Here is a 13,230-nt window from a genome sequence, read left to right as displayed (position 1 = left end):
GTCTTGGCTGCGGTCATGTACTCGGGAACTGAGGCAGTGGCAATCACTGGCGGAGAGTCTCGAAACCCCAAGAGGGACATCCCCAAGGCGCTAAAGCAGACCTTCTGGCGCATCCTGATCGTATACGTTGGCATGATCTTCTTCACCGGCCTAATTGTGCCCTACAACTCGGAAGGATTATTGAACGCCGCATCCAAGTCGGCGTCGTCCCCCTTCACTGTCGCCCTGAACCAAGCGGGCTGGGCGGGCGCCGGCAACCTGATCAATGCAATCATCATCATCACGCTGCTCTCTTCGATCAATTCCGCCATCTACATTGCCAGTCGCACCATCTATGCTCAGGCCAAGGCTAGACGGGCCCCGCGGTTCCTTGCCAAGGCGACTTCCAACGGTGTCCCGGTCAACGCCATCGTCTTCACCAACCTTTTCGGCCTCATCTCGCTGCTCAATATCTCGGAGAATGCTGGCAATGTATTCAGCTACCTGCTGTCAATCTCTGGCTCAGCTGCTTTCATTGCCTAGGCATTTATCGGGTTGACTCACATGCGCTTCCGCGCCGCCGTGAAAGCCCAGGGCATGCCCCTCTCCTCTCTTCCATTCAAGGCCTTGGGGTACCCCTATGTCCCCTGGACACTTTTCGGAGCCAACATTTTCCTCGTCATAATCTCCGGGTACACCACGCTCCTGACACCCTTTGACCTCAAGGCTTTCATCTTCGCTTACCTAGTTATCCCCATCTTCATTGCCCTATACGCCGGGTGGAAGCTCTGGCACAGTAGGTTTCTCGCCCGTGAAAGCCTTGAGTGCAGTTTTGCTAACGAGATAATTAAGAAACGAAATGGGTTAACCCTGCCGAAGCTGACATCACGAGCGGCCGGAGAGAGTGGTTGGGCGGTACAGACGAAGAAACAGCTCACAAGGGCATTTTTGCTAAGGTTAAGAATGTACTTGTTGGCTGAATATGGATGAAGGGGTGGGCCGAAACGTGTAGTGTACTATTTTGTTTCTCTCGAGCTATCTGATTTAGCTAGTTGTCAATGTCCGTCGCCACGGAGGCCATTGTGTGTTCAAAATCTATTGTTTGTCTAACTCGGCTTTGTCCTTGTAACGTTGCTACCGCACCCACAGTAAGTGGGCTCCGTGGTTGTGAGATACCTACTTGTTCGGCCGGACCACGAACCACCAGCCAATTAGTCATTCATGATATTCTGACTGTATCTCCTTACGGAAAGATGCCATTGGTAAAAGATCTCAGATGCAGAATAAGGCACGATCGAAATATCAGGATCGGAAGACAACATGCCGAGCGCGGTGCGAAGCCTGATTCTGATCGAGTGAGTGACCCGATTTGATTCGACTTGGCGCGCGCGGGACCGAGATCAGGATGGTCTTTCGCGATAAGAACGCTCCCCTCCCCCGGATTTTCAAGTCCTTTCCGATGAAGTGTATCCAATCAAGTTGAGAAACGTCAATGGACTGGCATCCGATCGGGATGCGATGCGACAGACGCTCCTGGCGGAAAGAAGCATGGGGTAATGCTGGTCGGGGTCTTTCGGGGTCTTCGGACTGAGTGTCCGCGAAACGCTAGTAGTGTCCGAAGGGCCAGTAGCTATGTGAGTGAACTAATAAGAGCCAGTGACAACATGGCCGCACCGTCATCCGCAGTCTCGAGCCGCAAGTTCGTGTCCCTGTATACCGTTGATCCTACTTGTCCCAAAATGCGAAACACTAAAATCGATCTGGACGCCGAGGAAGCAGCGTTTCTGGACCTTGCGGATTCGATCGAGCAGGAGTGGCAATCTCCCAGACAGGCACATCTGAAAAGGTTAGGTTGCGTTGCAAATGTTCTGATAGATGATGGTTCAAAGGCAAACTTACAGCTATTAGACCCTACTCAGCCAAGACAATTGCCGCGTTGCGAAACACAATCCCCATCTCGTACCCATCGAGCTTGCAAGGCGATAAGCTTTGGGATCTCTTGAATGAACACCTGAAAAATGGTACCCATGAGAAGACATTTGGTACGACCGAACCTACCGTGGTTTCCCAAATGGTCAAGCATCAACAGGTGAGTCAAGTTGGAGTCGAGCCCATAGGTGTCAAAATTTACTTACACACAACAATAGACTGTGTACGTCTCGGGGGCACTTTGCGGTCTCTCGGAAGTTCAGCATCCGGGCTGCGATCATGCAGACTACCCATGGGACACAGTTCCCAAGGTTATCGAGAAGATCTTCAAAGCCCAATTGTGGCACGACCAGCGCCAGAAGCAGTTCAGATTACACCACACAAAGGCTGAGCGGGAGAAGCTTGAAGCTTACGACTTCATGGCGCCCATCATTGCCGATGGCGACATGGGCTTCGGAGGCCTGACCTCGACGGTCAAGATGACCAAGTTATTTGTGGAGGCGGGAGTCGCCATGATCCACCTGGATGATCTCGCCATTGGCTTGAAGAAATTCACGATTAGCGAGGGCCGAACCGTGGTGCCTACCAGCGAGTATATCGCTCGCCTCACGGCCGTTCGCATGCAATTCGATGTCATGGGGTCAGTACTCATGCACGCTCATGCCTCACGGTGACTCTTATGCTGACGAGGTTTCTCCAGTGTCAATACGTTACTGATGTGTCGATGTGATACAGACCGTTCTCAATTCATCACGAGCACAATTGATCCGAGGGACCATGAGTACATCCTAGGCGCCACCCACGACGTGAAGCCTCTCGTGGAGGCGGTCTCATCGGGAATGGCTGAGGGCAAGACGTACATGCAGGCACGCGATGAATGGAAGGCCAGCGCAGGCTTGATGACCTTTGACGAGGCGGTCAAGGCCAGATGCAACGAGCAGAAGTACCAGCAGTATCTGGCAAAGGCTTCCGTGTACGGCACGTCACTCAAGGATCGACGCCGATTCGCCAAGGATGCTGTAGGAGAGGACGTTGTTTTCGACTGGGAGCTGCCGAGGTCCAAAGAGGGCCAGTATATGTGGAAGCCAAGCGTCAAGACAATCATAGAGCGAGCTGTTGCAGCTGCTCCCTTGGGAGACATGACTTGGGCAAGAATGGATGCGCCAGGTGAGCAAGAATATCAACGATGGCATAACAGCAGGAAAGAAGAAACTAACGCTGCACAGTCTAGAGGGACATTCTCGAATTCCACACGGAAGTTCGTAAGATCTTTCCTAATCGGCTCTTTGCCTTCGGATTCACCGGCATGTACGACTATACAAAGGCCGGTTTCACTGATGAGCAAATCCGCTCCTTCAGTGACGACATAGCCAAGCTGGGCATTGTTTGGCAGGTCCAGCCGATCTGGGCTGTCGGCGGGCTTAACATGACGGCTGAGAAATTCGCAAAGGAGTGGCAGCAAGACGGCATCGCGGGGTATATTGAGAAGATTTCCAAACCGTCCAGGGCGCCACCCATTGTGGATGGATTCCACAAGCCTAGCTATGCTGGATCTTATCTAGCTGACGCTTTCTTCGCTGCCGTGGCTGGTCAGGAGATCACGCCGTAGTCTGACAGAGAGCGACGGTTTGGGAACATAATTCAGCTCAAGCATTATGGGAATGGCTTCAAGTCTTCCATTGGCGGCTAAGATGCATGTTCTATGAAGTGAAGTGAGGAGCCACGGTTATCAAAGCGCCCTATGGCTCCAGGATATCGACCATTTTGTTCAGGTCTCCATCTACTTTATGAATAAGTCCAATGTCATATCCATCATGGCTGACATGGCCTTTCAAACGAGCTCCGCGGTTTGCACCATTTTTTTTTTTGAGCTCTACAGAGAAGAGAACAATTCGCACATCCCTGGATTATGGTACATTCTCTGAATATTCAAAGGTGAATTTGTCGGTCTGGCCGTCGAGACACGGGTTCTCTCCCAATTCCGAGCGGCGGTGGTCCCCTGGCACATTATCCGGGCCGGGGTCATGACCATTCCACGGCAGGCTACGGATGCCTTGTAGGATTGCAATGTCATATTACCGACATATGGCTCAATTCACAGCAATATCATGACTGTTTCTAATTACTGGCTATGTCTATTCCGCATGGCAAGCCGCTAGGTTCCTTAGCCAAAGACACGTAGCAGAAGCTAAAGGCCTTGGTTCAAAGGCTAGAAGAGATCAGAACCCAATCAGACACGTCGAGAATTCGATATGAGATGTGCGAATCCGATCTAAGAACAATGAAATGTCAGGTTTTATGGGACAACCCAAATTATTCAGCCCGAAGGGCGTTTTACTCAGTCAGAAAAAAAGAGCATAAAACTTTTTCTAATTAGCTAATTAGCATAGTCTATGCTTAACTCGTGCTTAAATTAGTCAGTTATCAACGCTAATAACGCCACTATATAGGAAAGCCCGCGATCATTAACTAGGTAACGCTTTTAGCAAGCTCTCTAGGAGCTTTAAGGTTATCCTTTAATCAACTCCGGCCTCCAAGCGCGATTCTAGCCAGAGCACCGATATAGCATCTACTTTCCCTTTGCTATTAAAACTATTATCTACTAAACCTTACGAGGTTACTAACGACGTCTTGGCTTATGTATTACCTGCCTCTAATCGAGCGGTAAAGTATCCCCTCCTTCCCTAATTATTTAAACCTAATTAAAACACCCTATAGATAACCTCCTATATCGAGATCTATCACGCTACGATATATCTAAATAAACCCTCGCTACCTAAGCGATACCTACCCGGTCGTCTATATAGGTAAGAGGCAGATAACAATATATATAGCCAGATAGAAAATAATATACCCTAGGTAGTTTAGAACTACTATACTTATAAGTAAGACCTACCCGAGGTTAAGTTTTAAAGCGTTAAAGACCCTATGAGGCTTATAAGATAGTATAGTAGCTATAGGGCACGCTAAAAAGAGCGAGTGGCCGAATCCCGAGCCGCTATTGCCGCCATGCGGAACATCGCCTCGAGGCTATCGCCGCGTAGAATGACAAAGAGGACCGATTCTTAGGCTCAATTAACGCCTCTATGGCGAAACGCATAAGCGCTTATATCTATTAATAGCTTATAACCCCCTATAATACCTACTATATTCTATAGTCTAGCGCCTATCCTCTAGGGACTACCTAGACCTCTACTAGGCCTATCTACCTTAAGCGCAGCGGAAGGAGCCCTCCTTATCCCTCCTACCTTAAGCCCGCTAAGAGTAATTCTAGGCACGCTAATTCCTAGTAATACGACTATAATAGCTCTTATTATGCTAGGCACGCCTATGCCATAGGAATCATTCCCTACCACTGCTTTATTACTGCCATAGGGTTATCACCGCGGCCGCTATATATATTAAGGCATTATAAACCGACGGCCACGGCTATAGCTTTAAGAACGATAGTTTAATTAGATAATTAATCTACCTTTTATAAGGGACCTTAATTTACCTGCCCTTAGTAAGGAAGATCAGGCGCTTATGCGGGAGTTCTATATTGCCCTGAATAACGATAAGATATATAGTTATATTCGCTGCCGGGAGCATTAGTTCGATATAAAGAAAAACAGCTTAGGAGTCTATAGCCGCTATATTAATCGAGATAAGGAGAGAACTACTAATAAGCCCTACTTCTTTAGCGCTACGAATAGCCTTAACTTCGGGGAAGTCCCCGGTAATCTACCTAGCCTAATAATAATTAAGGAGATACTAATTACTAGGGTTCACGTATACATAAAGGTCCTATAGGTATATAGCTCTTAGTATAAATACCGCGGCTATATTATCTACTTCCTTTGTAATATTAGTAGGCTATTTAAAGAGCTCCCGGTCCTACCTAAAGAGCTAGATATTATGCTCTTACGGCCTCCTAATATAGAGGGCGACCCTTATTTCTAGTAGTAATTTGCTCGCGATTTCCGGGTACGCCGCTTATACCTATTAACCTAGCTATATTACCTATAGCGCCACCACCCGGGCTATCGCGATATTATTATAAGGCAAGATCGCTTATAATAGCTTCCTCTTAACGGCAGTATAGTTACTTCTATTGCTAGCTAAGTAGCTAATATACTTAACGGCGAGGCCCCCTAAGGTCCTATTAAGGAGGATATAAAAGAGGATCCAGTAGATATAGATATATCGGTGATCCCTAATTTATAGGTTATAGATACTAAATTAAACGCCCTATAGTCCTAATTACTTTATAGTACCCCTAACCCTAAGTATATAGCCGATCTTAAGTATATACCGCCTAACACGTAGGCTTAATACTAGATGCTATTACCTTCTATTCGCAGGACTCCTATTAACGAATTTAACTATTCCTAGCCGCTATTAACGCTTGCGTTCCCTACCCTCTACCCCGACGGCAAGGTAGACTTTATAGAGCCTCGCCTATAGAGCGTCATATACTAAGACTACCTTGCCTATACGATGAGATAGCAAGATAGATATTTTGCCCGGCATAAGATATGGCCTTTTATCGCCCTTAACATGCTATTATATACGCAGGTCAGAAAGCAGAGTAACTACTTAGTTAAGTAATATAAAGGCCGCCGCTATTAACCCCTTACGCGCGCTAATATAGAGGAAGCGATAGCTAAGCCTAACGAGCCAGAGGCTTAGGCCCTGATCCAATCGATCACGCGCTAAGCCGCTATAATTAGGGGCACCTATCCATATTAGTATAAGCAAAGGAAGGAATTAGAGGTATATGCCTATAATCTAGGTAGGCCTAGCCTTTTCATTATAGTAAGTATAGCTGATTACTACTAGGAGTCCCTATATCGTTATATACCTCGATTCTAGGAGTAAAAAGTAGCTCCTAAGGCGGCGCAAATGGCTCTATCCCGGCAACTACTACGAGATAACGCCTATATTGCCGCTTATTACTTCTATAAGCGATATATGCTCTTTAGGACTATTATCCTAAGGCAGAAGTTCAACCTAATAGACTTTTAGGGTCGCTATGAGTAGTAGGGCAGGGGTTTTAGTTACTACTATGGCCTATATTAGCTAAATAGCCACCCGGACTTAGATCCCAATAATAGCTAGTCCCGGGAGCAATTTACCTAAATCTAGGGATATCACGTATCCGCTATTAACCCAGAGCCTTAGAGGGTGTAGGCACCTAGGGAAAGGAATCCCTTAATTAGTAATCTATTAGAACATCCCCTTACCATCTAGTTCCTATCAATAGTAGTAAACCGCGTGCAGCGCCATCACTATAATAACTACTATATGTAGCTTAGTAAGCATACTAAGTAGGTAGAGTACCGCTTTGGATTTCCTTATGGGCAGCGCCTACTAGCCTCCCTTAAAAAGGTTCCTTATTCTAAGTACTAGAGCTTTAGGGGCAAGCGGAATAATAGCTAGATAAACTACTATAACCGCTTACTTGCCATTGCGTAGCTAGCTAATACAGATATCTTACCCTGCATAAGCCTATAGTAGGTAATCGATTATATAGCTAAATACTACTCTAAGTTAGAGAAGAAGAGTAAGTCTTTTGCCCAGATTAGGAAGGCCCTAATGCCCCGGGTTAAGGACTATAACCCGCTAATTTCCTTTACATTAAAGCTCCTAAATTAATTAATTACTAAGCGAGACTACTCAAAGCAAGAGGTTAGCTACTTACTCCTCGGTCTACTATTATAAGAAGGCTCACAAACCTGCTTATATATTAATTACTATAATCCTAATATATATTCCCGCTCTTTACGGATTAACGCCGATAAGGTTAATAAGGCCCCTAATATCTACGAAAAGTACTATTAATACCCTAAATCCCTAGAAGACCTAACCTATATTTCCTTTCTTAAATACTAGAATTTCTACTCTAAGGACCCTTCCAAGTAGAAGCAATAGCAGCCAGCTAATATTAACGGTAGGCCGCATATATTGGTCTACTTTCCTCGCTATTAGGCTAATCCAGAAGGCTAATAGTAGCCAGAGTATTGCCGCGTAAAGCTAGTATTAAACCACCCATATTATCGGTATAATAAGCTCCTTATGTTTAACGGCTATCGTTTTAATTCTCACGCTTAGGCCTTTTCCTATTATTAGTAGCACTATAGTCATAATAATAACTATTACGGCCAGCCAAAAGAGGTTCGATTATAACCTTAAGAGGATTAGTACGAGGCTCTGCTAGTAAAGGAGGAATTTAATAACAAAGACTAGATCTATCTCGCCGCCCTTTTACCTAATAACCCCCTTACCTAGGAAGGTCTTAACCTACTTAGCCGCCGCGATATCGATATTAATTACGACTAGACACGGCATATAGGCACTTATTTAGAGTTTCGAGATAGCTACTAGAAAGACCTCATCGCTAGCAACCCTATAGCTAACGATATAGAGGTCCTTAGCCCTCACTAGCGTGATCAGCTTAACCCGCAATAGCAGTTAATATATAATACCTTCATAGGTTACTTCTAGGCGCAAAATCCTATTTAAATCCTTCTCTACGTTAACGGCGGCAATAACATAGGTAAGTCCTTCCTTATTAAGGTACTTTCCTCCTACCTTTAGGTAGCTACCCTACCGAATCCTAGCCCTATTTGCCGCATAGCGCCAATAGGCATTACGAGTAATTAGATATAGGGCAGCACTATATATTTACTACTCCGTCTCTTAGTAGGCAGTACCTTTATCGAACTTCGCCTAGCTAATGCTACTGCCCTTTAGTCCTACCTATGGCATATTAGGTACCTCGTTATTAATAAAAAGAGTATACTAGGACTTAAGTAGCTCAGGCGAATTAATTCTCGCCTACGACAGGCCTTTCCATAGCATAGCCTCGAGTTCTTTAGTAGTATAAGCATCTTGCTTATAGGCGATTTCTTCTAGCTACTACCTATCTAATAAAAGCCGCTATATTTAACCGCTAGCACTAGCCTGTCTTTATTAGAAAAGAGAGGATAGGTAGCCTACTAGTTATTTAACCGCACTATCTTCCTAACTACGGTATAGCGCTAGACTAGTGATAATTAGGCCCGGTTCCGTTAGGCATTATAAGAACTACGTAAAGTCAAGTTATCTATACCCTCCTAGAACCTCCTCAGTAGTCGAGTGCAGGCCAAGCTAACGCAGAGCGAGGTTAATAGATTTAAGGCCGCTATGCGGGTATATTCCATAAAGGCCCGGGTCAATGAATATAATTACGAGCATATAATGCACCTTAACGCCCCGGCAATATAAGTAGAGGCAAAGAACCTAGGTAAAGGCGCGAGGTAGGCGCTAAGTAACCATACTAGTAATCTATCCAATAAGTTTATTATTACTAGAGGTGCTAGGGTAATACTCATAACTAATTTATAGCAACCAGCTAGCCTAGTTAATAGCGCCTAGGGTATAATATATAATATCGCTTAGAATAAAGGCGCTAACCCATAGTAAGATCCCCTGGATATTATTATAATAGACTTTAATAACTACGACAGACCGCTATATCTAATAACTAACGAGGGCAAGAAAATTATACCTATCCTTCCTATTACGCATAATTTCCTAATAGGTAATAAGACCTACTCTCGCACCTAGTTTCCCCTAATCATAGTATTTACTATTACTATTCATAAATACTAGAGCCTAACGAAGGATCAGATAGTTACTAACCTCGCTATACGCGACTTCTAGGCCGGTATTAGTTATATTATAGTATCATAAGTTACCTCATTATAAGGCCTACTCCTCGAGGCGCCTTTTGACCGTTAGAACCTCTATAATTATACGCCCACGGAAGGTTTATATGCCTGCGTTTCCTATGTACTACAATTATAGCTAACTACAATATAGGGATAAAGATACGCCTTACTAACCAACGACGCCGTTAGGCTTAGCAGCTAATTAATCCGCCATATCCACCACGGTATATTAACTAAACGACGTTTTCCTATAAGCTATAGGGAAAGGGGAACTCGATATATAATATATAGTTAATTAGGCCTAGAAGGAAGTAGTAGAGGGACCCCTATGTCTATCAGTTAACTCCCTTACTATAGGTTTAAAGTAGTTCTAATAGCTGGTTATCGCTATAATCGAAAGGGGGCCTCCCAGAAGAGTTTAATAGTAGGTAGACGGTATTTACCCTTCGGGCTAAATATTCAGCCATTAAGCCCCTTGCCTTAGCAACTTAACGGGTATTCGAAGTATTTTACTAATTGTATTCGCTGTCTGAGTTTGTTATGGCCTCGTTTCCTTATACAGAGGTCAACGTCGCCTTGGCCTTTATCTACCCAAGCATTTACAAGGTCGACGGATGGGGATCCTGGAATCGAGTGAGCAAGGCAGAACCAGTGGATGATAAATACTCAAACGTACCACAATGATAGTGTATTTGTCAATTAGTACGCTACCGTCCTCTGCTTTGCGGAAGTGCATGCGGGCGGCCCAGGTGAAAGTGGACTTCACGCCATCCAGGGACACATTGTTGCTTCGCCCGTGCATCATCACCTCATCAGAGTTGGCACCGAATGGAAAGACCTTATAAACGGTATGATCACGACTCTGAACAACAGCCCAGGACTTAGTGACAAGTTCGACCAAGTCTAGTCCAGCTATGTCAGTGAGGAGCACCGTAGTCACGGTTTGAGTATTACCCACTCTCTCTGCACTTGACGTTGGTCGCGCCTTTCTTCAACTCAGCGTCATCGGTGAAGTGTGAACCCCATCTTTCAAGCTCTTTGTTATCCACAGCGTAGTATAGGCTTGCGATATGCGCTTTGATAGCTGGGTCAAGGACACTGTCGTCACTGTCAAAAGTCTTGGGACTTGGCGCCATGTTGCAGATTGCTAGCCAGGTCAGAACACTGGAAAATGTTTGGTGAGCGGTCAATGAAGGTCGAGGTTGAAATGTGAGTCTGACGGACGCGATGATGCTCACTTGACTTAACGTACGGACAGTTAAGAAGGGCTTTCCCTTTTTCAAAACCCTCTTATCTTCATACCAGACTGCGAGAATAACTAATCTTCTTCCCCGCGTGAGTGTGGGTCTCCTCGGACTTAAAGTGCGATCTAATAGACGACGACTCTTCGGCCTTAGAATCCGATGCAGGTAGCTGGCTCGTTATCAATCACCCTCCATGTCTGATAGATCCTTCGACAGGACAGATGACCCACTGCTCCGTAGAGCTAACGTATTTAGGTATTAGCCTCCTAAATGGAGCGTGTAATTTAGTAAATTATTTTAAGCGGTTCTTGGTACACTAGACAGCATAAGATGCTGCTTTCGAGAGGTCTAGATTTCAAGATACTTCTAAATATCAGGTGAATTTCGTTCAGTCTAATTTTCAATCAATAATCATCGGGGAAAAAACAGGAATAGTATTGCCATCTTTTGTCGTTCTCCGAGCTCAGGTAACCCATCAAGGGCCGGGCTGCAACTATAAAAACGAACAAATTTTCAATAGATCATAACATCATGACCCGATGTTGACACAGTGGCCTTTTTCAAACTTCTGCAACAGCAAAATTTCATCTTTTCTCATCGCTTTGGGGTCACGCCGATATCACTCGGCAGTCAAGGGCTTCCTCCCATAGACAAAATATCTGACACAAGAGGCATCATCAGTAAAGCTGCCGCTGGAAGTGGGGGAGATTAAGCGCTGGATCAGTTCAAACACTTACATCGGCCAGTAAGCATATATCTTAGGATTCTCCATGTCCTTCCTGGTATGTGCACAAAACACACGTGTCTCCTCAGGCGTCCAACCCAGGCCGCGTGTGAAGTAGGCGAGAGAAAGACCGTCAAGTCCACCAGCAATATTGGCACGCGTCCAGTTACCCAACTCTTTGAAATGTTTATCACGAGGCCAGGCGTTTGTTGGCCATTTGCGTTACACCTCAACAATACCCTCAAAGCCGGCGGCTGCGAGGTAGTTCTTGTACTCGGTGGTGGGGAATACGGGGCGTCCGAGATTCTGGCCAGCTTCAAAACAGCACCTGCACCACTGGGATAGGTAGCTATCGGGCTATAGGGTATCGTCGTCGGAACGCGCAGGGAGGCTCATGTCTTGGAGCTCGAGGTAGCCGCCCGGCTCGAGGTTGTCGAATGCTACCTTGATGATTTGCGGGAAATCCTAGAAGCAGCCGAGCATCATTCGAGCAAAAATGAAATCAAACTTTTTCGTCCAGGTCCACTCCTTTTCGAGGTCATCGATCTCGAAGATAAGATTTGGGGGAACACTAGCAGTACCGATGTTGTATTAGTATCGAATTCCTTGGTTAAACAACGGTATTTAGACGCACAACGATGGCTAAATTGGGCTCAGATCAACACCAATCACCTTTAGCAGTTAGCATATGCATAAGTCAAAGTAACATATCAACGTTGAAGAGGGGTAGAGTATCAAACCTCAGCTTCGGGATTCGCATCCGCTTTAAATCCATGTCAGTACGTTACATCCGCGCATAGATAATGCACAGAAGCCAAGGTTACTTGCCATAGTCAATGGCCCATGATCCAGTGCCAGTGCCTATATCTAGAACTCGTTTCGCGTCTCTAGCTTTTGGACAGAGTGCGAGCTCCCCGTGTAAGGTGCGGACGTAGAGCTCGTGCTGGAGGTCTACCATCGATATCAGCATGCGTTATGCATTATATGTATACGTCTACCATCTATGCCTACCGAGTCTATCGTTTTCTGCCTACAGTGGAGGATCATTTATTAATAGCGACTCAGTCGAGAAATACCACGGTCATTTCCAAGGGTGGGTTCAACTAACGTCGTCGTTGGGAAGGACGTATTCTAACTTGTGTGTTAGTCTCCTACGCCAACATCGAGAGCCATTTACTTACTGCCGCTACTAAGGGCATGATAACGTCGGCCGTTTTCTTCTCGATATGCCATGATGCTCGACGAGAGGGACACGTGGGACTGGTCAGACTCCTATAAATACCGGTAAATAAACCATCCTCAGCCTTTACCAGACTAGCGTCGGCGTCAAAGAATACGCCGGCTACGCTAGAGAGGAAATCGGAGTCGCACCTCGCCCAGGGTTGAGTCATTGTCGGCGGCCTGTGGTGGTCTCCAGTTAGGTACTATTCCAGCACAACAAAACTAGGTAGGATTAGGATGCACGGCATACAATGGCATCCTCTATCTCTATGGTTGGCTCAACATGGTGCTCGCTGCCTCCTTGGGAGCTGGGGCTCCGCTCTGGCGATGGTGTCGCAGGCATTGTGGATGACTGACTTCCAGGTGTTGTTTCGTGACGCGACGGAGAATCAATATGAAATAGCGCAAAGGATTCGGCAAAAAATAAGAAAGCGGGGAA

At 45.8% G+C, this 13,230-nt stretch overlaps 5 protein-coding genes across 5 annotated transcripts; 3 read left to right on the top strand and 2 right to left on the bottom strand.

Annotated features, from left to right (window-relative positions):
* Positions 1-15: 15 nt before the first annotated feature.
* Positions 16-959, top strand: NECHADRAFT_89541 (uncharacterized protein; the record flags this gene model as incomplete). Its single annotated transcript, XM_003039048.1, has 3 exons — positions 16-471; positions 523-775; positions 832-959. 3 exons carry the CDS (start codon positions 16-18, stop codon positions 957-959), a joined length of 837 nt encoding a protein of 278 aa, XP_003039094.1.
* A 759-nt stretch (positions 960-1,718) lies between these two features.
* Positions 1,719-3,517, top strand: NECHADRAFT_56770 (uncharacterized protein; the record flags this gene model as incomplete). Its single annotated transcript, XM_003039047.1, has 5 exons — positions 1,719-1,825; positions 1,888-2,068; positions 2,127-2,548; positions 2,609-3,075; positions 3,168-3,517. 5 exons carry the CDS (start codon positions 1,719-1,721, stop codon positions 3,515-3,517), a joined length of 1,527 nt encoding a protein of 508 aa, XP_003039093.1.
* A 1,985-nt stretch (positions 3,518-5,502) lies between these two features.
* NECHADRAFT_56771 (uncharacterized protein) lies at positions 5,503-5,850 on the top strand (the record flags this gene model as incomplete). The annotated part of the gene is made up of 2 exons (XM_003039046.1): positions 5,503-5,691; positions 5,716-5,850. Coding segments are annotated over 2 exons (324 nt in total), but the record flags the coding sequence as incomplete, so codon positions are not given.
* A 3,438-nt stretch (positions 5,851-9,288) lies between these two features.
* On the bottom strand, positions 9,289-10,738 carry NECHADRAFT_89539 (uncharacterized protein; the record flags this gene model as incomplete). Its single annotated transcript, XM_003039045.1, has 7 exons — positions 9,289-9,302; positions 9,346-9,360; positions 9,487-9,494; positions 9,574-9,590; positions 9,777-9,800; positions 10,279-10,514; positions 10,561-10,738. The coding sequence occupies 7 exons, from the start codon at positions 10,736-10,738 to the stop codon at positions 9,289-9,291; spliced, it is 492 nt and encodes a 163-aa protein (XP_003039091.1).
* Positions 10,739-11,465: 727 nt separating this feature from the next.
* NECHADRAFT_89538 (uncharacterized protein) lies at positions 11,466-13,134 on the bottom strand (the record flags this gene model as incomplete). The annotated part of the gene is made up of 7 exons (XM_003039044.1): positions 11,466-11,538; positions 11,584-11,746; positions 11,810-11,898; positions 12,395-12,521; positions 12,752-12,842; positions 12,942-12,971; positions 13,042-13,134. 7 exons carry the CDS (start codon positions 13,132-13,134, stop codon positions 11,466-11,468), a joined length of 666 nt encoding a protein of 221 aa, XP_003039090.1.
* Between the last annotated feature and the right edge of the window lie 96 nt (positions 13,135-13,230).

This window comes from Fusarium vanettenii (assembly GCF_000151355.1).
Source record: "Fusarium vanettenii 77-13-4 unplaced genomic scaffold NECHAsca_202_unmapped, whole genome shotgun sequence".
Lineage (NCBI taxonomy): Eukaryota > Fungi > Ascomycota > Sordariomycetes > Hypocreales > Nectriaceae > Fusarium > Fusarium vanettenii.
Note: the sequence above shows the minus strand (reverse complement) of the source record. Positions and strands in the feature narration are given on the sequence as shown.